The sequence below is a fragment of the Suncus etruscus genome, chromosome 9 (assembly GCF_024139225.1).
Source record: "Suncus etruscus isolate mSunEtr1 chromosome 9, mSunEtr1.pri.cur, whole genome shotgun sequence".
Taxonomy (NCBI): domain Eukaryota; kingdom Metazoa; phylum Chordata; class Mammalia; order Eulipotyphla; family Soricidae; genus Suncus; species Suncus etruscus.
Genome location: NC_064856.1, coordinates 62,109,098 through 62,130,422, shown reverse-complemented (window position 1 = coordinate 62,130,422; position 21,325 = coordinate 62,109,098). Strand labels below are relative to the sequence as shown.

Genomic DNA, 21,325 nt, shown 5'->3' with positions numbered 1-21,325 from the left:
ATACCTGCTTTGCATAAACATTTTTGATTTGCCTTTTCTGGTGGGGCACACCCCCGTTGGGCTCAGGGCTTACTCCTGACTCTGTGATCAGGGATCGCTCCTGAGGATGCTTTGAATATCATATGTGCTGTTGGGGATTAAGCACAGGTCAGTTATGGGTAGGTAAGGCAGAAATCTTACACACTTTACTCTTCATCCAGCTCCTGCATTAACATTTTAAATGCCAGAAGGATAAAATTCTTTATTACTCCATATAATTCACATTTCCCTCAGTTTATAAAATATTTTCATTTATTATATATATCATGTATAGTTTGAATGTGTTTATATTATTTCTTATTTATTCATGTATATCATTCATATATTAGGTCTGAAATTTGCACTCAGATTCCCTATGGGTTTTTTTGGAAGTTTTAAATCTTAGTAAATTACAATTTTATGATGTAGTATACATGGGATTCCACCTAATTTTTTATTCTTTTATTTTACTTTGAATAAAATTTAAACAACTCAGTGTTTCTGTATCCAATATTCTAGGGCCATAGAATTAACACATAGGTTAAGGTTTTTGACTCTGAGTCCTAGCACTGCACATGGTTCACTAAATATCACCAGGCATGACCTCTGAGCACTGTCCAAGGATAGTTCCCAAACAAAAACAAAACAAATAAGATTATTCTATCAAACACTTACATAAACTGCAGTACACAAAATTAAAATTCCTCCAAATAAATAAAACCTCTATTTCAAAGTATGGGAAAGCCACTTGAACAAAGTTAAACTTGGGGTAGAGTAGGGAGCTATATCTGGAGGTTCTCAGAACTCACTCCTAAGCTCTCTGCCATGATTCACTCCTGGTGGTGCCAAGGGACTCTATGTGGTGCCAGTGGTCAGACCTGGGTCAAGTGTGGTACTGAGAACCCAACAAAGGTCCTCATACATGCAAGGCATAAAGCCCTGACCAACTAAGATATCTCTCTGGCTCCAATTAAACATTTTTATTGGAGCACTCCTCAAAGACTTGAACTTGCTCATGAGTCTAAGAAATATCCAACACCCAGTGAACACTTCTAGGATCAGAGTTTCAGTATTTCTCAAATTTTGCAGCTATGGAACTCTAGTTCTGAAGCACATCTCATACCTAATGTTTCCTTGCCACACTTTGGAATATATTACTTTGACCCAACTGCATATCAAAAAACAAAAATCCTGCTATATGCTGTATGAGGGTGAATTTTTTTTAAATCTGTGTCATTCTCTGCTATATAGTCCTGGTCCTCTGAACAAAGGTTAGCTGCATAACAAATACAGACACAAACAAATCAAATCTACCATACAATACTGAGATACAGATATTGCAAGATGCAGATCAGCAGAGACTTTCATAATTCACTGTTATAGCCTTATGACTTAGAATATACTTAGAACCTATAGACAGAATATACTTGCTGAAAAGATGAATGACTAAAAGTATGAACCACCTGGCCAATCAATCACTTCAGAACCCCATCCCCTTCTTTTCCATGGAAGAGAAAGAGAAATTTTCTTTGGCTAAAAATGTAGACCCTAAATCATGGCTGAAGATAGCTCAGGAGCAAATAGCTGGACTCAGAGGCTCCAAAAATGTCCTTTAGAAGGCATAAGGGTTCTCAAGAAGTTCACAGTGGAGTTTTTCATATCAATATCAGAAGTTACCTCCATCAGCCTGGCAATGGTGCACATCTATTCCAGGACTGTGATGAACCATCTGGCTTTCCCACTGGCTGGGCTCATCAGGAGGACTCTAAATCCTTCTCTTAAAAGGCAGCCTAAAGTTGGGTCATTGGTGCTGTACTTTGAGTAGCTTAGTGGGCAGAGCCATTGTACACATAACATAAGCCTTTGGGAACAGTGAGGCCTTTTAGGACCACCAATGATTCTCCACCCAGATAAGCATACCTTCCCAGTTCCTTGGCATCCTGATACCCACAGCTGAGCCTTCTTTGTTCATTACCTTTATACCCATCACTAGTTGGATCAGTACAGAACTTTTGAGAGCAAACTGTGTTATATATAGGAACCTAAATTAGTTTAATATGTCTGTGAAAAACTCTCTTACAGACTCATGGTTGGGAATGATAAAAGAGTAAATGCAGGTCAATGTTAATACATTCTGTCCTGAGAGCTGAGATGACCCTCACCCAGCTATGCCCCGCATCTAGAACAGCAAAGTACCAGTAGTTTTCCAGCCAGAAAGCCCAAAGCCTGTCCCAGGAGCATTGGGAACATTTTCCAAATATTACCCCTGGGTAATATTTCTTTTCAGAGTGTCCAGAGCAGCCCCAAAGAACCCCAGGTCACCAAAAGTGCATGTCTTGACAGCAGTTTAGGGAAGACTGATCCCCTAAACCAACCCCTGTGATTGAGGTTTGAGAAGCTTCCACGGCAAAGAAGAGAGGAAACAATGAGCTTTATAAGAATCATATTTATTTTCATTTACAGCATCAATTACCATAAATAAAGCTAAACATTGCTTGCAGTGTGCAAAATACAGGGTTTCATGTGGCACCAAAAAATGACTATGGAAAGTCACAAACATGCGCAGAAATGAGATGGGAGGCTAGCTAAGGAGGAGACTGAAAGGGGAGCAGGGCACTCTTTGGTTGACATTCTAGACAGGAAGGGATACTCTGCAAGAGAAGAGAAGACAAGAGCAATGATTTCATTCTTGGCTAGAACCTGCACCATTGCAAGGAGCAGTGTAGCATGCAGGCTGTGCAGACAGCTCAAGAGGGCAGCTTAACTCTGGGCTACATGCAGAACACATGCCATTAGCAGCCTGAGACCACAGATCTGATCTACCCCATCTCTGCTAGATTGGGTGGACTGTTTCTCTTTAAGAGTACTTGTATTGTCCTGCTGCTCCTGGTAATAATGAGGAAGGGTCATTAAATATTTTTTTGGTGGGTAGAATCACAGGGGTTTGAAACTGTTTGAAACTTCTTTAGGCCAGTATGAGTCATTTCTCAAGGCAACTTAGCCTGTTCTGATGATTATTCTAATTGAGACCTCTGCATTATCCAAGAGTTGCAGGGGCTAAGAGGGGTAAGAAGCGCCACAGAGAAACCCTTACTTAATCTATAGAGTGGGCTGCAATCAAAAAAGGATTTGCTTAAAAAGTTATGATTATAGGTTCAAAATAGAATGCACAAGTCAGACTTCTAATGAAACCCAAGGGGATTGTTTAAAAAATCCTTCTGTAGTCATTTATTGTGGTGATAAATGGTGTTCTCTATTGTAAAGCCAATTTAAGCAGATGCTCACTTGCTGTGCTTTTCAAAGGCTGCTAGACCAGAGCACTCCTTTCAAAGCCTACAAATTCCTCTGAATAAACTGTCAGGGTCAACCCTCCCAAGAAGCGGCTTGGGAATCACAACTGGAAAGGCATGCACCTGCGCATGGAAACAGAGGCGGGCATGCACCATGTGTTGGCGGAGCATGCAAACCGACTGCATAAGGCTCAGAGGGAGGCAGAATCAGACGCGGAATGGACCACCACCCCACATTGTTACCCAACCATGCCACCTAATAAGCCAGTTAGTATGCAAGACATTCACTGTTAGCACAACTATCACCACCATGGGGTGGCACAAGGGTATGGACGGGTGTGGAAAAAATGTTAGGAGTTAGTACCACTCTGAAAATTGCCAAAGAGATCCAGTCACCTCAGAGCAGAAGTGCATCAGCCAAGTAGTGGGTGTAGCACTGGAAGGCTGAAATGAACTGATGGCCACAGTGCAAGGTTGGAATCAGAGAAAGAGACAGAAAAACGAATTTAGTTTGGGGAGAAAAGGAGAAATGTCAAGTGTTGAAGAAGACAAAGGAGTTGAAAAGAAGGCAACCAGTTTGAAAAGTGGGAAATTCCTCTTGAACAAATCCCTAATTTAAGACAGACAAACCTTTCTGGTGGTAACCAACTTTTGATGTACGGATGGTTTGTTTACATGCTGTTTTACATGTTAACAGCTGCTGGAGTCCATAGATTGCTGTTCAGCACCCCACTGCCACCCCAAACCCAGTTTAACTGCCCTTTGTCTACTAAGTTGTGGAAGATTAGCATTCTCCGTGCCAGGGTAACCCCTACATGATTTGGTACTGTCCACCAGGAAGGTTCAAGTCTTAGAACATAAAGTCATCTCAGGCACATTCTGTCTCCCCATTGTAATTCAAACCAGTCTCCTTACAGCCATAAATACATTCTCAAAGAATTCTCTCAGGCTTCATGGGGCATCCCATCAAGCATCTTGGCCCAACTTGTGTAGATGAGAGTAATACAGAGAAGCTTCCATCATTACTTTATAGAATGAAACATAAAATCAATCCAGGACTCAGCCCATCATGCTGAACAGTAAATTCTTATTCTCAAATGGGAGAAAGAATATTCTTGGACTAAGAACTGTTGCAACAAAGAAAAAGGTACCAGTTCCCACAACTTGCCCACAATTGCAACCCTCTTTTAATCAAGGGTTTCAGGGAAGTGTTGATTGAAAGGCCTACCGGAATTGAATCCTTTTCCCCTAAAGCACTGTGTACCTTTGAATAGCTCTTGAGGACCACAGCTAGCTGTATCTTAGCTAGGTCTGGAGGAAACTGCTAGTGCACCCAGTGTGGGGAGCTGACTCCAGCCTATAACTCCAGATGCACAGACCACAGAGGAAGGTCTTTTGGTCCTCAGCAGTCTCCATTGTTCAGCCAGGCCCAGCAGTGGTACATGTCTGGGCAGAATGGAGTGGGAATTGAGCCTTGTTCAAGTACTCAGAGTAAAGAATGCAGGTCAGTAAACCCCTGCTTCTGAACTTCCTAAAAGGGCCTATTTTCTTTTGCAATAGTCAGTAAACAGCTTCATTCCCAGCCTACTTTGCCAATCAGTACACAAGGGAGCTTCCCTCTGGAGGTCAGACACATTCTTCTGTAAGGACAGCAAGAATTTCAAGAAACTCTTTCTGACTGCTTTAGTCAACTATGTCTGGCAGCTGACAGGCTAAGCATCCAGGACACCTGTAAGCAATGTTTACTGGCAGACCATGCTACCCAGAAACATGACCCCGAGATGCTACAAAAACCCTCTACTTCAAAGGAAGTTAAGGGAGAGAAAAAGTCTTCCCTCAGTCTGACTGTCTTGGGCCAGGAATGTCTTGTTCAGAAGGCAACATAGGCTGGGGGCAGGATGAGGAGGGTATCCCAAAGGTGGGAACTCTTGACTTAGTTCCTCTGCAACATTGCATCAGTTTGATGGAGTTAGCTTTGGTTAGTTATCTGTAAGCATTTCCTGCAGTACTCACTGGCAGGAAAGGGAAATGGAGGCTTACAGCAATTTGGTAGGATCCTCATAAATCTTTGGTCATTTGGCTGTCATTTGGTTTAAAGAAGGGGTGTGGAAAGCTGTAAACTACATTTACTTCAGGACAGGGAACAAAACAGTACTCTAGGAGGACAAATAATAGACAACTACAGGCTGCCATGTGCTTTTATAAGTAGAAGATTACTCTGTCCCTTTTTTCTCTATTTTTTTTTTTTTTTTGTGGTGCTGTGGATGGAAACCGGGTCTCAGGCCACCAGATATGTATTTTACCTTGAGTCATCTCCCCAGCCCATCCCTTTCTTGTCTTCTAAAATCATTATACTTAAGTTGAAAAAAAAAAAAGCAGCTCCCTTTTTTTTTATCTGCAAGTGCAACAAGGTACAGAAGTGGAAAGGCATTGGGCAGGGAAGATGGCACACTAGATTTTGTTCTAGAAAAGCCTAAATCATCAAGGCAAGCAATGACTATTAGTATATATTGCCTGTGGTAGGGGACTGTAAGGTTAATTATAAACACAGGTTCAGAAAAACTGATCCTCAGATGGGAAAAAATAATGCTTTTTTTCTTGTTTTATGAAAAATAATTGAAATGTAAACCAGAAACACAACCTGCTTTGGTATAAAAAAATACAATGCTATGAAAAACATCCTTCATGTCAAGCTGGTCACCACCAGTGAGCAAATGTCCACTCTGACAGGCCAAGTGACCACTGTGAATTTCTTTGGCTTTGAGCTAATGGGGTGATGATGCCAGCGTCCTGACCATTGGCATCTTCACTAATTAGCAACTGTTTGTACTGGAAATGTTAAGGCACTTGGGGGCGGGCAGGCTTCACTGGAATTTGATGGGGAGGCATCGAAGTACCCAGACGCGGATGCTCTCCAAGGTCTCTTGGGATTCCCTATACATGGAAGCCAGGACCTCAGAGAACACCCAGAGCAGGGGCAGCCCGAGGCTGAGTAGCTCGTAGGTGTAGCAGTAGTTGTAAGCATTGTCCCTGATATGGTGGCCAGCGGCACGGAGGAGTCCCTGAATCCAGTTAAGCAGGTTCCGGGGGAGGCGAAGCAACACCCCTGGCAGCCCACAGGGCCAGCCGAGCACCTTCCTAACTAGGGAAGTGGTGATACCTGGGGGGCTGCCTTCGGGGGTGCCAATGGCCGCCACTGCACAAGAGCTTTCCGGAGGCGCATCACGTTGAGGTGCTTCCTGATCCACCCAGGTCCTTTGATCTTGCTCCTGAGAACAAGATCCCAGAGGGGTGATTAGTCTTCGCATCCTGAGTTCACTCCACTAAGCAGATAGGATGATAAAAATGAAACTTGAGAATATACCCTGCCTTTTGCAAAGAGCCTTTTTATCCCAAAATAGCTTTGTCTGTTGGGCTAACTATGAGCACAGTTTTTCTGGGGACAAACTGACCATCTGATTCATGAGCCTCCAAACACAATGCTATTTGTATATGCCTTTTATTTTTTGCCACCCTAGGAAGTTCTCAGAAGCTATTCCTGGGTGTGAACAGGGGATCATACACGGTGCTAGAATTTGAACTTGATTTGCAGCAGGGGAACAGACTACAAGGCAAGCCTTACCTTATGTACTATCTCTCCTGACATTCATCTGCACATATTCTAATGCTATATCCTAGGTAAATTGTTTCAACATGGCAAAAGACGCATGCAAAAAGATGGTGAATGTAAACATATTTATAAAACATGCAAAAAACAAATGTTCAAGAATATAGTACTTGTTCATTTATTTATCATCCTTTACAGGCATCAAAAGTTATGCTCTGAAAGAATTTTTAATGTCAAGGAAAACTGCTCTTGATGTTTAGTGGAAAGAAGGATATAGAACTTGTTGAGATAGGATTCCAGTTGGTTAAATTATATTCACATAGGAAAAGTGAATAGGGAAAAGTCTGGAAGGAAATGTTATAGAACATTAGGTACAGTTTTCTCATGATAGAACCATGTTAGATGGGGTTATCTTTTCTTCTGTACATATTTTCACTCATCACTTATTTTTCTACATTAAGCCCATATTACTCCTAAAACCAGAAAAAATATAAGGTTTTAAGCTTGGGTCTTGGTGGTGGGTAACTCATGAAGATTTAGACTTTTGCTCTGAGCTACCAGAGGAGGTGCTGATACAGGCTTTCAGTAAATTCAATAAGTGGGTTATTTGACAGATATTAGACGGTAAAAGGAGTTGAAAACATTTGGGAGCCCAGACATAGGTACAGATATAATCTTTAGGGCTCAGGTTTACCTCAGTGGAGAGCCCTTGCCTTGCATTAATGAAGCTCTGGTAATACTAAAAGGTAAACATAAAGGCTAGGCTTATTTAGTTGCTTCTCTGGCTCTTCTGGGTTCTTCAGGCTTCTGACAAGTCCCTCACTTGGAATCTGACATGCTACAACAGCAGGTCAGACTAAAGCAAAATAACTGTCCATATCAGGGATAAAGAGATACTCTTCCATATCCGCACCTGAATTCCTTAAGAACCAGAACCTGGACCCAATTTAGAGAATCTTTTTCAGAGTTAGTAAGGACCCTTCTCCATGTCACAACCACATCCTTGAGATAAACCTTACCTCCATTTGTTGCTTCAACTCTGCCCGTCTCTTCCTCTGCTTACAGTTGGCTTTACAGTGAATGAAATGAGGCTTGCAGTAAAACTTGCCTGTAAAGAAACACATGTACAAAGACACACATGTATGAAAGAGAGGCACGAACATATACACATACTCAATTTTTTCACCTGTAAACCAGAGCCACAGAAGACATGAGCCAAGTGTCTATTGCTTCTTAGGTCAGTGAAGACCAATAAAAGAAATAAACCCTATGACTTGTCTTACATGCAGCTGACCTGTATTCAATCACTGACCTCCTTCTGGCATAGCACATGGTCCCCAAAACCCCAATATCAGTGATTCCTGAGCACAACCAAGTGTGGCCCTAACCATCCAAAGATACATCTTTTAAACCTGCCTGAAGAAAGTGGCATGGAGATAAAGCCACAGCCCCTTTGTTGCCTTGGAAGTGGCTTACTATACTGTGGAAGGAGCATCCTACAAAGGTGGGATTGAAATTCTGTTATTCTTCAAACCAGAGAAAGATCTAGTCACTCCCAATGCCAGTGACCAAAAAGTCAAGTGGACACAACTCTGAACAGCACCTTCAGATCCTTAGACTTTCTGGGAAGGCTCAAATGCTGGCAGCAGTGATGGGGATGAAGAGGCCTGGGACAGGCCTATGCAGCTCTGGAGCCCCACTGAAAATCTTCCCAAAGAGCCTTTTTATGCTCTTATAACAGTGGTAATGGGCACCTGGATAAAGTAGGACCCACAGTATGTCAGGTGCTATTATTCTAAATGTTTTATGTGATGGTCCAGGGTAATATAGAAAAGGTACAGTCTGGGGCCGGAGAGATAGCATGGAGGTAAGGCGTTTGCCTTTCATGCAGAAGGTCATTGGTTGGAATCCCAGCGTCCCATATGATCCCCTGAGCCTGCCAGGAGCGATTTCTGAGCATGGAGTCAGGAGTAACCCCTGAGCCCTGCTGGTTACGACCCAAAAACAAACAAAAGAAAAGACACAGTTTGGATTTGAGCACAGATTGCTTAGTTTGAGGCTAAGTGTGATCACAGGCATTATACTCTAGTGCAATGTAAAGACAGTCCTATCTATAATGACTGGTGTAAAACAATACAAACACCACATGGTGGAAACTAAGCACCACTCCTTCCTTCATCTCCAATTAACCAGAGCAGAGAAGCATTATTGTCACGGCTATTCCAAGACCTTTGCTTTCTAAATACTAGCACAAATGAGCCACCATTTACTGTGCTCTGTGGTAAGCTAGAAGAGTCACATTAAGTTCCAAAATAATTTTGTTGGACACACCAGGGTCATGGAAGGTGATGAAAATTCATGTAAAGTGCCAAGTTCATTCTGGATGCCCTTCATAACTATAAGCTCCCCCTCTCTCAGGAATGCCTGCCCACACTGGGGAGCCTCATCAGAGGAGCTCCAGCTCTTCTGACAGCTGTCCTGCTGACACCCTGCTCAATGGGAAGTGTTGGGTGTCCCAGACCTACCAGAGGAACAGGAGCTTGTGCCAACACACACACCAGGCCTTAGCCCTGAGGTTACCTTCGTCGCTGTCAAAGGCGTAGGAGGCCAGGCGCAGGGATGTGGCACAGACATCGCAGCGGAAACATTCTCGGTGGAAGAAGTGACCCTCAGCACTCAGCCGCTCCATCACATATACGCGCTTCTTGCAGAAGAAACAGGTGTCGCTGCCACCCAGGTGAGCAGAAAATGACTTTCGTATAGAATCCTGAGGGAGAGTAGGGAGTGTGGGAGAGCACAGAATATTAGGAGAGAAGGATAGTGGGTCAGAACTGCTAGCTATGTGCAGAAGACAGGTTTTTAGAAATTCTATCCTGAGCCCCAGGAAGTGCTTGGTTGTTGGGGTTAGTTGCTCAGGCAGCAAAAGAAGGAGGGTGGAAAGAGACACATTCATCATGTGTCCCAAACTCTGTGGGGCTGCTGATTATTTTTCTCTAAAGGAGGAATCAGTGAGTTCTCCCTGAAATCTGTTGCTGTGTTTCATGGGAGAGGAAAGTCTCTGGGGCTGACCAGTGGTTCTTTCCTGCCCCAGAGAAAATGCTACCTGGGTCTGCACTGGGTCCCTGAAAACCATCTCATACATTCAGGAATTCAGGATCACCTGCTAGGACCTTAGAACAAACAAAGACACTCCTGGAAGCAAGAGCTGCAGACAAGGGTCCTCCTGACAACCCAGCTGATCAGGCCACTCTCAGATCCATTTCTCACCTGCAAGGGGACAGGTGAGGACAGGGGAAGAGGTATAGCTGGGTGATCTTGAGGATAGGGGTATGCTCTAGAAGAGACCCCTAAACTTCACTGTCAATAACCAGATATGGCAGTGTGGGGCAGGGTTTGGCAAAGGAAAGTAAGTTCGTTTTTCCCTTCCTAAATCCCTAATTTAATGAAAAAATGCTCCTGGGGACTTGCTTCTCCCAAGCAGTGCCTATATTTGGATTTGTCAAAAATGAATCTGACTTATGTTGAGATAACTAGATTTACATGCAGCTATAGAAATACTAGAGATTCCAAAAGTTTTTACTCCCCTCTGTTTTGCTCAAAGCTGCTCAGAGCCTCAACAGCTGGACCTAAAGAAACAATCCCCAGGGGAACTGAGGTTCATCACCAAGGATATACAGCCCTCCAATAAGCCCTATTTGATCAGCCCATGAGAAGGAGAATCTTGGAATAGAGAGTCAGGCCATTTCGCCATGTCCGCATGCATCTTCCTGAGAGGCCTGAGCTGGTATCTGGGAGGGAAGGCTGTGGGGCTAGTATCCTTACCAGGTCTGGAGAGGTGGCCTGGGTCTTAGGTCTGTGATCATTCAAGTACAGATTGACCAGCACTTCTGCCGCAGCCCCTATCCCGCTGGACACTTTCCCTACTGTCAGCTACCCAAGAGCAGATACAGAGGAGACAGAGAAAGGGAGAGGCCAGTTAGCACAAGAAAGAAACTAAAAAAAAAACAAACCCAAAACAGATTGATGCTGGAGAAGGCTCTGTACTCACAGGCCCACAGCACCACAAAGTACAGAGCAACACAAGCAGTTAGGAATAAGCAGTGGATATTCTGGAGGTGGAGGAAAGCAAGGAAGAAAATTCTAGGATCTGATGCATGACTCAGTGGCAAAAATGCTGGATTAGTAAACACGAGGCTGCCAGGCTGATTCCCCCTGCTGCCCACATGCACAATACTTAATTCCAGTGGAACTATCATTTGAGACTTTTGGGCCATAACAGTGTGTGTCCTCTCTGGAAAACCACCATAAGGTATAATGCTTAGTATGCACAACCCTCTGAGAGCACTACCACTAAAACTGTATGTGTACTGAGGCCTGGTATGACACACTCCTCACCTCACTTCCCATTCACAGCTCGTGAGCACCTGTGTGAGGAAAATAGTGACCTCTGGTGAGTACAACAACCAAGTGTTTGTATGTGTGCGTGTGTGTGCGTGTGTGTGTGTGTGTGTGTGTGTGTGTGTGTGTGTGTGTACCACAACTTAAAGCCTGTGATCCTGCCACAATGGACAAAGTGTGATTCAGGTCACTGAAACCAACACTACCACCATGAAGGGAAGGGAAGGGTGATAAAAGGAGGAACAGCACACTTGGTACATGAGGATCCAGGAGCCTGGGAACATCAGATCTATTGTAATGGGCACCAGGACTTCAGAGTTCCTCCAATGCCCCTTTCACAGACTAGATCAATGAGGCTGGAGCAAAGAGAGATCTATACCTGGCTGCCTGAGAGCTAAGGTGAGAGGGCTTGACTGGGATCTCCTGATTTCTTCACCAACTCCGTCATATGACTTGCTTAGAGCATGACTATTTTTCCAGTCTCTAAAAGCCCAGGAGCAATGGAAAGCAGCCAAGAACCAGAAAAGGGAGAAAACAGATAGCTGATTCATGGTGACCTCTGCCTATGACTCCCCTCCAGGGACCCCTTCATTTTAAGAGGGCTGGGAGTTGAGTCTTTGTGAGCAGCATTGACCCCAACATACTCCCCATTTCCCACCCACCCTGAAAGGCCACTGGGTACACTGCAGGCCCCTCTGCAAGGAAGCAGATCACCTGATCCCCAACCATGGACCAGGTGTCAGAACCTATCCTACCTCCAAGTCACCTTTCAGAAGTGGCCTGAGACAGAGGCAAGTTGCAAAGTGAACCTTGGTAAAAGCCTAACAAAGGTCCTTCCCCTATCTTCCCTTAATGTCCACCTGGATTACAAGGACCTTCCCCCACCCTGGTGGGTGGGATTCTGGACAATAGAGACTGGAGTCTACCTGGGGGCTAGAGACAGAGATCTTCAGGAAAAGCAGCCTTGATGCAGAGGCTTGCACATGGTAGAGAAAGAACATGAGAAAATAAAGCGAGCTGACTCCAGTGAATATCTTTTCTGACTGTTGTGTATTATTTCTCCGCCACTATCCTGCTTCATCAGACCTGTCTGCTGAGAGGTTAGGAACACAGTGCCGGGAGTGGCCTCATTAAACACATGGACTTTATGCTTTTTATATTTTATTTTCATTCTCCAGCAAGTGACATGGGGAGCTCTCACACAAGTATGAGACAAGCAATACTGCGTGGACAAGCAATAGTACCATGTACAGAAGGATATGGGCTCCTGGAGGCCACAGCTCAGAAATGTAGAGGGAAACTTCAGGGGAGCAGACCACAAGAAGATGTTCCAGACCCATTTTATTTCTGCAGTGGATCATCCTTAGAAACTGAGGGGACTCATAATGCCAGCAAAAGCCCAGGAGAGGAGAAGTCAGGGAGTAAAGAAACCCCATCCCTGCCTCACTAAGGAAGTCCCAGCACTAGAACTACTTTGGCATGGCTACCCCTGTGACCTTAGAAGCAAAGAGGGCCATAGGCCTTTGGGGGGTGGGGCTCTGATTCTAAGTCATGGCTCACAGAGATGCGGCTGGCATCCTCAAAATCTGCCCCTTCCAAGGAGTTGCAGCTGGAGATTGGGATTATATTTCGGGCCAGAGAGATAGCATGGAGGTAGGGTGTTTGCCTTGCATACAGAAGGACTGTGGTTCGAATCCCTGCATCCCATATTGTCCCCTGAGCCTGTCAGGAGCAATTTCTGAGCGTAGAGCCAGGAGTAACCCCTGAGCGCTGCTGGGTGTGACCCAAGAACCAAAATAAATAAATAAATAAATAAGGATTACATTTCATTTATTCTCCTGTCATTTACATATTTGGGCATTTTCAGGATTTTACAGATATCAAGAAACTCAGCTTCTGCTTCCATTAAAGGTCCAGGTCTGCTGGCAGTGAACAATAGCTATTGTTTGCTTGTGACTCTCTCCCTTGCTGGACTGCCCAAGATGGTTTTTTTTCAAACCCATGTTTGCAAAATACAAGTCATGGAGTTGAAGAGATTGTACAATGGTCAGAGCTCTTGCTTTGCAATATATATATATATGTCCCCTGAGATCTGTCGGGATACCCGAGTCCAGAGACAGAGTGATAAGCCCTGACATAGCTGGATGTAGCCCCCTCCCCACCAAATACCAAGACCTGGGTTTTTGCCACATTAAAGGGGGGAGGAATAGAAGGGGTCAAAGTTGCCATCCTGCCCACACTCCCCACATGGGCTGACCCTAGGGCCAAGTGTGTGAACCTACTCTGCAGAGCTCTCCCAGAAAGGTGCTTCTGTGATCCATGAGCCCCAAGCACAATTGTGTTCTGCCTAAGCTAGTAGGAATGGAGACTGTACTTTCAGGGACTTTAAATGCAAGTCCTTAATGAGACCTTATTAACCACTTAGCTAATAAGCACTTTATGCCACAGAGCTTCTGTATAATCCTGACTTAGGATACAATTATTGGAACAGGCAGAGAGTTGGGAGGTTGCTGGTGGGTGGGGTTGAAACATGTCTGTGCAGTGCGGGACAGACACATTTTTCTGTCAGCACAGGGTATTGCTTAGATTTCCCTTGGGCCATGCCCATGTCTTAGCTTTCAGGAGGTTCCCAAAGCCACCTCAGTTGCATTCATGGCCCTGCCTAAGGCCAGCATCTTAACAAGAGGAAAACATCATTCAGGAAAATATCATTCACTCTCCAACCTGAAATCGTCTGGAGTAGAGATTGCGCAAAGCCAAGAGGTAAGGGTGGGGAGCATTTACTGAAGAGGTCACAGCAGGACACAGGGAGGGAGACTTTATCCCATGGGGGAGAAGAGGAGCCAGAAAGCCCACCCAAAGACTAGGAAGGGAGTGGGTGTGCCCAGGGACTTGGGGGAAGCTTTTCTCTGCTTCCACAACAACTTGGTTGGTTGCTACTTTCAGATGAGAACCTCATGGCTGGATTCACACTAGCCCAGAAGGCCTATAACAGTCAGTGGCAAAGAACTAGGTTTTGCTGTCATGTCCCTCATGACCTGCTTTTCCTACATATAGTAAAAATGAATGACTAGAAATAGGAATTTCTTGTTTAGATTAGGGTGTCAAGATTGGAGCACTGAAAGGCTGGTCATATATGTGATCACGTATGTGGGGAGCTCTCAGATAGCACAGGAGGCAAGTTTCTTGCCTTTCATGTGGACTACCCTGGTTCGAAGGTTCATTCCGGAATGCAGAATTAGGAATAGTCTTGGAGCACTGCAGGGAATGGAGCACACTTCCCCTCAAAAGAAAGAGAGCTAATGATTTGGTTGAGAATCAATTGTCTAAATTCAAAGTTGGACAGATTGATAATTTGTTCAAAATGATCATGTTTCATGTGACCCAGTGTGGCTCTAAGTATTTTAGGGGTATGATCATGTCTAGTGTTTTGCCTCTATTGAGCATAATGCTCAAAGCTCTGTGAGTGTCCTCACCAGAGATGTGTTCCCAGGCCAACACCACAGCTACACCACAGATGTGCGATTACCACAGCTGGGTGATGAGTGACCCCCATGCTCATCCTCACAACAATACCACCAAATGAAAGGCAGACAAAGAAGTAGAATGACCGTGCCCCTGTCACTAGTCCTTAGGAGTTGGTTATTTTGGACCTTGGCTCTGCTTTTTATGTAAACCTATACATATATTTTAATATCATAATTCTGAAAAATTCAGGTGTTTCTTACCCCCCCCCATTTTCCGCTTGAATTTGAATTTTCTTCCAGCTAATAATCAGAAATAGGATAGATAGGTTTCTTTGGTGGATCATCATCTTGCATGACACTCGATCAACCTCATGTAAATCTTGTCTTGTCTAAAAGTCTTGTTTCCTTGTATAAAAATGGAGGTGATGGGATTGGGGGAAGGGGATACTTCCCTCGTTGCAGGGAAGCCCCCAAAATTGCTACCCTAGAGTCTGGCAGCACTGGCATGATGCTGCTTTCCAAGAAGCACTTGCTATATAGGTCCTTAGCATATAGCACCACTTGGTTCAAAGGCTGACACAGTCACATTCTGGACCCACTTCTCCTCTCCCCAGTGACTCTCAAATTGCCTTAGGTTCCATCCTCTGTCATATGGTGCAGCCCATCCAGAAGAACTGTAGCAGCCTTTCTCAAGTTCCTCCAAATCTAAATGTGATTGAACTGATATCTCAGCATCCTTATTCGTCAGAGCCTACAAATGATGACCTGACCAGAGCCATTCCAAAAGTGTACAATCAACCAGTCCAGGGCTGGAAAGCAGAACCATTCTATGATCTGGCCCATGTCCCCTCAGGTCTGCCCTCCCGGAAGGTACTGCCCTGTCTGACTCATCTCTCCTCCCTGGCACAGGGCACCTGCTGAATGGAAGAGGAAGCAGGCTCTGAGACCCATTTGTGGCTTTACAATGGAACAGTTCCCCTTTGGTCTGGAATGCAGCCAAGGGTACCAGGTGTTCAGGATGTATTTCCCAGAGTTAGGCCACCTGTGACCACCTTGCTTGCCAGAAGCCCTTAGGGAACTTGCAGGGGTGAGTTGCCAGAGCCTGAAGAGGATGCTTAGCGGGAAGGGGAGGTTTGCCAGGGAGGGACCAAGCTAGTTTCTGGGAAGGAACTTCCTCACTAAGAATTCCCAAATGAGACATCAGAGGATAGACTGGGACACCTGAGACCTGGCAAGGAAAAGTGAGGGTTGAGGAGACTGTGGAAAGACTTGAGAAAAAGACACTCTCAGAGCTGAGAAGAGGCAGGCCTGAGAACCATGACCTCCTGGGAGAAGCACATTGTCCCTAGCACTAGGTACTGAGGTATGGGTCTGATGATCCTGTCTCCCAGCGGGCTTCTGAATTCCTCAGTGTTCCCAGAGAAAGGCTAATGGTGGAACCCTGAAGGGGATTTCTTTGCTCTGGAGGATCTCTGAGAGAAGGTTCACAAGCATTTCAGGAAGAGGCTTTCTTCTAGAATTCTCCTGTACTGGGAAAGAGCCCATTTACTGGATCATTGAGGCACCTTTTATAGTCACTGGAACACAATATTTCAATCACCTTCATGAATCTTTTCTGTCCCTTCCCTTTTCTAATATATTTATCCTTGTCTTTCTCCTTCTCTTTGTTGTTGTTGCCATTGTTGCAACGATGTAGGTTGTGATGCATTGGGGGTTGTGATGCCAGGGGTAATACATGCAGGCATGCACATGAAATATGTATTGATAGCAGAGATCAAGTTCATGGACTCATACCTTCAAGGCAGATCCTCCAGTACTGAGCCTTCTATGACCCCTTTATTTCCATGTTTCCAGGTAGGAGAAACCAAAGCACTGAGACTCTCACTTGTCAAATACCACATTATGACTCTCCATTCAGTCTGGCAACTAGTCCTTCCTCTTTTCTTGAACGTTATACTTTCCTAAGACATGCCAGTACCCTGCAGATAAATGTATCAGCTTGATTGCCAACCCAGGGCTGCCTAACTCTGTCCTAGGGACCAAGGGAAATGAGGTTGGGAAAGCCTGAGAGCTCTAGGAGCAGATGGAATTAAGGAAGCTTGCATATCCCAAAGGGCCTTGCTTCTCTCTAATATACCACTGTTTAAACTCTGAAAATCCAGTTTTTAAATAAACACCCTTCAGAGTAAAGAAACATTTTTTGCATTGTATGAGACTCTTGTAACCCAACCACAGTCCCAGTCCCTCTAGTCAGGTGTATAAACACACACCTGCTATTTTGCTCTTGTAAGAGCTCACCAGCTTTGTCAGTGGAGCTCAGAAAACATTATGGAACAGTATGGATCAAACCTGGATTGGCTTTGTGCAAGGCAAATGCCATATTATCCTTTTGGCCCCTAGCCTCTTTACATCTTGAGAGAGAATTTACTTGTTGCTAACTCAGGGTTGATAATTACCCAGAAGGATGAGTCTGATAAGGGTATACTTTGATGGTTATGTGAACAATGAATTATAATCTTATTGTCCAAGGTTTTCAAGGATCAAAATTTCAGTAAGAATCTGAATACTTGGGGACGGCAAGGTGGCACTAGAGGTAAGGTATCTGCCTTGCAAGCGCTAGCCAAGGAAGGGACTGCGGTTCGATCCCCCGGCGTCCCATATGGTCCCCCCAAGCCAGGGGCAATTTCTGAGTGCTTAGCCAGGAGTAACCCCTGAGCATCAAATGGATGTGGCCCAAAAAAACAAACAAAAAAAACAAACAAAAAGAATCTGAACACTTAAAAATTTAAGTCAATAATGAGATGCATACATGAACAATGATGATATTGAGATTCTGGGACACCCTTCATGCTTTCCACTCATCCTAATATGCCCAACAGTGCTGGAGGATTGTATGTGAGGAAAACTTAAAAATTTGCAGTTCTCTCTATCCAGGCCCCAAACCAGCAACATCGATGTGAATCTTAAAGTGGAACAGGAATCTGAGAGCATAGAGGAGGACATAAAGACTGAAGCCTTAGAAGCATTTCTGGGGTTTAGTGACCAAGATTGCCTCCCTGGAAGTGGCACAGCTTCTCATATGGTTGGCTAAACCTTCTCCCATGAGGAGTGGCCATCTCTGGATCCTTAGAATTAGGGAAGAAATGCTAGGACAGGAAGTTGCTAGAATGACACATCAAGAATATTCCTTCTCCACCTCTATCTCTGATGCCCTCTCTATAAAATGACAGCCCTTCCCCCAGAACACCAAGTCCTATAATGACATGAAGTCTTAGCTTTGAAAGTTTTAGAACTCACCTGTGTAGTGGATTATCATGGACCATTTTCTTTTTGCCCTACTAGAATATAAGCCTTTCATTGTAGTAACTGACATGAAGTTGTCAGTCAGTAAACATTTGTGGAATGAACTCATGGGCTTAGAGAGGGATTTTGGACTACAGCTGCTTGAAAAAGCTAAGGGTCTCTAGACAGGGAGGAAATGACAAGGGTTGGGCAATGTGACAAGTAGTATTTCTGCCAGTTCATGATGGCCTCCTAAGTATTTGGGTGTATTACTTTCTGTCATCACCTGAGGATCCATGTCAGAAAAGTTGGAAAGTGTGGTAGCACTTTTGCTCCAGCTCTGTTCTCAATCCTAAAAGGAGAGTAGCCAAGATAGACCTTTTGGAGGATGGGAGAAGCAAACAGAGACAAGGCCAGCCTTCCCAGAGAAACAGTGTGAGCCAGACTACTTCTAAAAGCTTCCTCTCTCATCATTTCACCATGGCTTTTATCCACAACAGGACAGTACTCTTAATACTCAGTACTCTCAGTACTCAATACTAAGGCTCTTCAGTAGAACAAAGGATTTACCACTGAGACCCCAGTAAGGAATGACAAAAATGTCCTCTTCTAGCCATGGTACTGACTACTTTATGAACCAGGACTCATTCCTTGTCATGGAACAATGAAGATACATACAAGCTGGATATTGAAGGTCAAACAGCTGATTGGGGAAAACCAAGAGTAAAATTTGGATACGTCAGCTAAGGTATTTTCTAGTGAAACACTGGAAGATTCTCCATGCCGCCCTCAGCTGCCCTTCCAGGGAGGTCTCCCCTTCACACTGGGGACTCTGGAGGGATTGGGATTAGAGACAAGTTATTTCTCCTTTTTTAAAGATACTGTTCCTCCCACGGGTTTGTGGGTGGAGGAGACCTCTATCTGTATGCCAGGAGGCAGCTCCTAGGTTTTCATGAATTCAAGGGCTGGTCTTTGCAGTAGCTTATCACTCTGGGGAGAAGGGACAGTGACTATCAGGCCACATGCACCAACCACTGCCACATGCCACCCAGGTGGCAGGGAGTCATACTGAATGCTCAGGAGGGTGTTGCCTTTGAGAAAAGTGACAAATTCTACCACATCGACTAGCAGCTTCACCTAACATTGACTTTCAGGTCCATCTACTCCATAGGGTAACCAGCCTCAGAGTTTTCCCCACACTCAATCCTCCAGCACTCTTGGGCATTTTAGGATGAGTGAAAACATGAGGAATGCTCCAGACCCAATACCATCACTGTTCATATATGCATCTCATTATTGACTTAAATCAGATCAACTATATACCTTCTCTGAGCTGGTCTGACTTCTAGAATGAGGTACAGAGTCATCCTTGAGAATAGTATATATTCCACCATACTTTCACCTTTATTCTCAGTCATTTCCATTAAAAAGATAACCCAAAGTCACATGGCCCTCAAGTTCTATCTTCCAGTGCATGCCAATTCCTGCCTGCCTGGCAGGTATACACAAGTCCTTTTCTTTTCTTCTCTCTCTCTTTTTTTTTTTTTTTTTTGGTTTTTGGGCCACACCTGGCGGTGCTCAGGGGTTACTCCTGGCTGTCTGCTCAGAAATCGCTCCTGGCAGGCACGGGGGGACCATATGGGACACTGGGATTCGAACCAACCACCTTTGGTCCTGGATCGGCTGCTTGCAAGGCAAATGCCGCTGTGCTATCTCTCTGAGCCCCACAAGTCCTTTTCCAAAGCACCCTGCTCTGCCCTGGTCTCCAGTAGCCCCTGCTGCATCTCACTACCTGCTGCTATGCTATCTTTCCACAAATCCTTCTCAGACTCTTCCATCTCCACCTTCATCCCACACTCTTACAGTTGCACCCTTTAGACCTGTCCTAGAACTAATAGAGAGAGAGTTGTATTAGGTTCATCATGCCATTTTGTTCGATTAAAAGCAGTCAAATGGATCTTGGGAGATGGTTCAGTGGCTAAAGCATTTGCCTAGCAAGCATGAGCCTGAGTTAAATCCTCAATAGAACCACATGCAACAAGCAGGAGCCTGGCAACTCTGCTGTTTGTGATCCTCAAGCCATTTCCAATTGCACTGTAGCTGAAGTTAGGTATGTGTGAACATGACAACCATACAGAACAGCCCACCCACATAAGCACAACTGAAAAGTTGGCTAAGATTTCCACCCCTGATTGAGCACATATTAGCACCACAGTATCCTGGGTGAGCATAATGTACTTGAGCATCAGAACTGAAAGCCTGACCCAGTGAACACCCCAACCAACTGTGCACGCAATCCCTGGTCGTTATAGATTCATCATCCAAGAAGGAAAGAGAACAGGAGAGGAGAATGGGGTCTTAAAAATATAACTAGAGAAAAAGGAGCCAAATACTGGCAATGCCTAGGGTAAAATGTAACTTATTTCTATGTGAAGATGCCACTTCTCATCTGAACTGCAGCAAAGGAATTCGGTTTTCTTAGCATCTGGCACTTTCTCGGTATTCAATAAACACCCAGTTAATGACTGCTGGAGACATGAGTGCCGCTTGATAGGTTTTTGTGTGCTGCCTGTTCTGCTATGCAGTTTACTCCAATCTCAAAAACTGACCATGTCCAGAGTTTTTGTAAAAATATATCTTTACAAATATCTATCCCAGTCATGCCAAGTTACAGCATTTGTCGAGCAGGCTGTGTAGAATCTGATAGCATTTCAGAACATGCAGGAAGCAGAGGGAGCAGAGGAAATACAGTGATTTGAGAGAGCCAACTACCTTTCTGGCAGGAGAAACAGAGTCAACAGTCTTTGGAGGAGAGGCTGAAGCTGGATCAGGAGATGGAAGGCAGGAGAGAGAGGATGGAGGAAGAGCATGAGACAGACCTTTAGAGAGAAGTTTATTCTGCATAAAATAGAGATAGAAGAAACCATGATTATCCCAGGGCAAGGTTTAGGGGTGCTCACCTCAACAATGCAACCCCAGCCTACCTACTCAAAGAGGGGGTGAACATCCAATGCTGTATCAGTAAAGAATAAAAAACAGGGTCTTGGGTTCCCAGCAGGTCTCTCTAGACCACATTCAGCTACAAGTATCCCAGCTCATGGAACCAGAACTGGTCATGTAGAACTGGTCATGAGCCAGAACTGGCTCAGGGAGCCAGAACATAAGAGCCAAAACTGGTCCACCCTCTTCCTGCCCCATTGTAACTACAGACCCTAGTGTCCACTCTGGCAGTCTACACTCTGTAGGTTGGGAGATGAAGTGGC

The 21,325-nt window shown here is 44.6% G+C and overlaps 1 protein-coding gene across 2 annotated transcripts in view; it reads right to left on the bottom strand.

Annotated features, from left to right (window-relative positions):
* Positions 1-3,768: 3,768 nt before the first annotated feature.
* The window catches only part of MICAL2 (microtubule associated monooxygenase, calponin and LIM domain containing 2), a 145,923-nt gene continuing 128,366 nt past the window's right edge, over positions 3,769-21,325 (bottom strand). Inside the window, exons 20-24 of one of the 2 annotated variants that reach the window (XM_049780988.1) lie at positions 20,835-20,960; positions 10,738-10,845; positions 9,496-9,682; positions 7,935-8,023; positions 3,769-6,577 (exon numbers count right to left, since the gene is read on the bottom strand). In XM_049780988.1, the coding sequence (XP_049636945.1) occupies positions 6,173-6,577; positions 7,935-8,023; positions 9,496-9,682; positions 10,738-10,845; positions 20,835-20,960 (915 nt within the window). In that variant the 3' untranslated portion in view covers positions 3,769-6,172. The remainder of the gene's footprint in view (positions 6,578-7,934; positions 8,024-9,495; positions 9,683-10,737; positions 10,846-20,834; positions 20,961-21,325) is intronic. The other variant, XM_049780989.1, reaches the window with a different exon arrangement.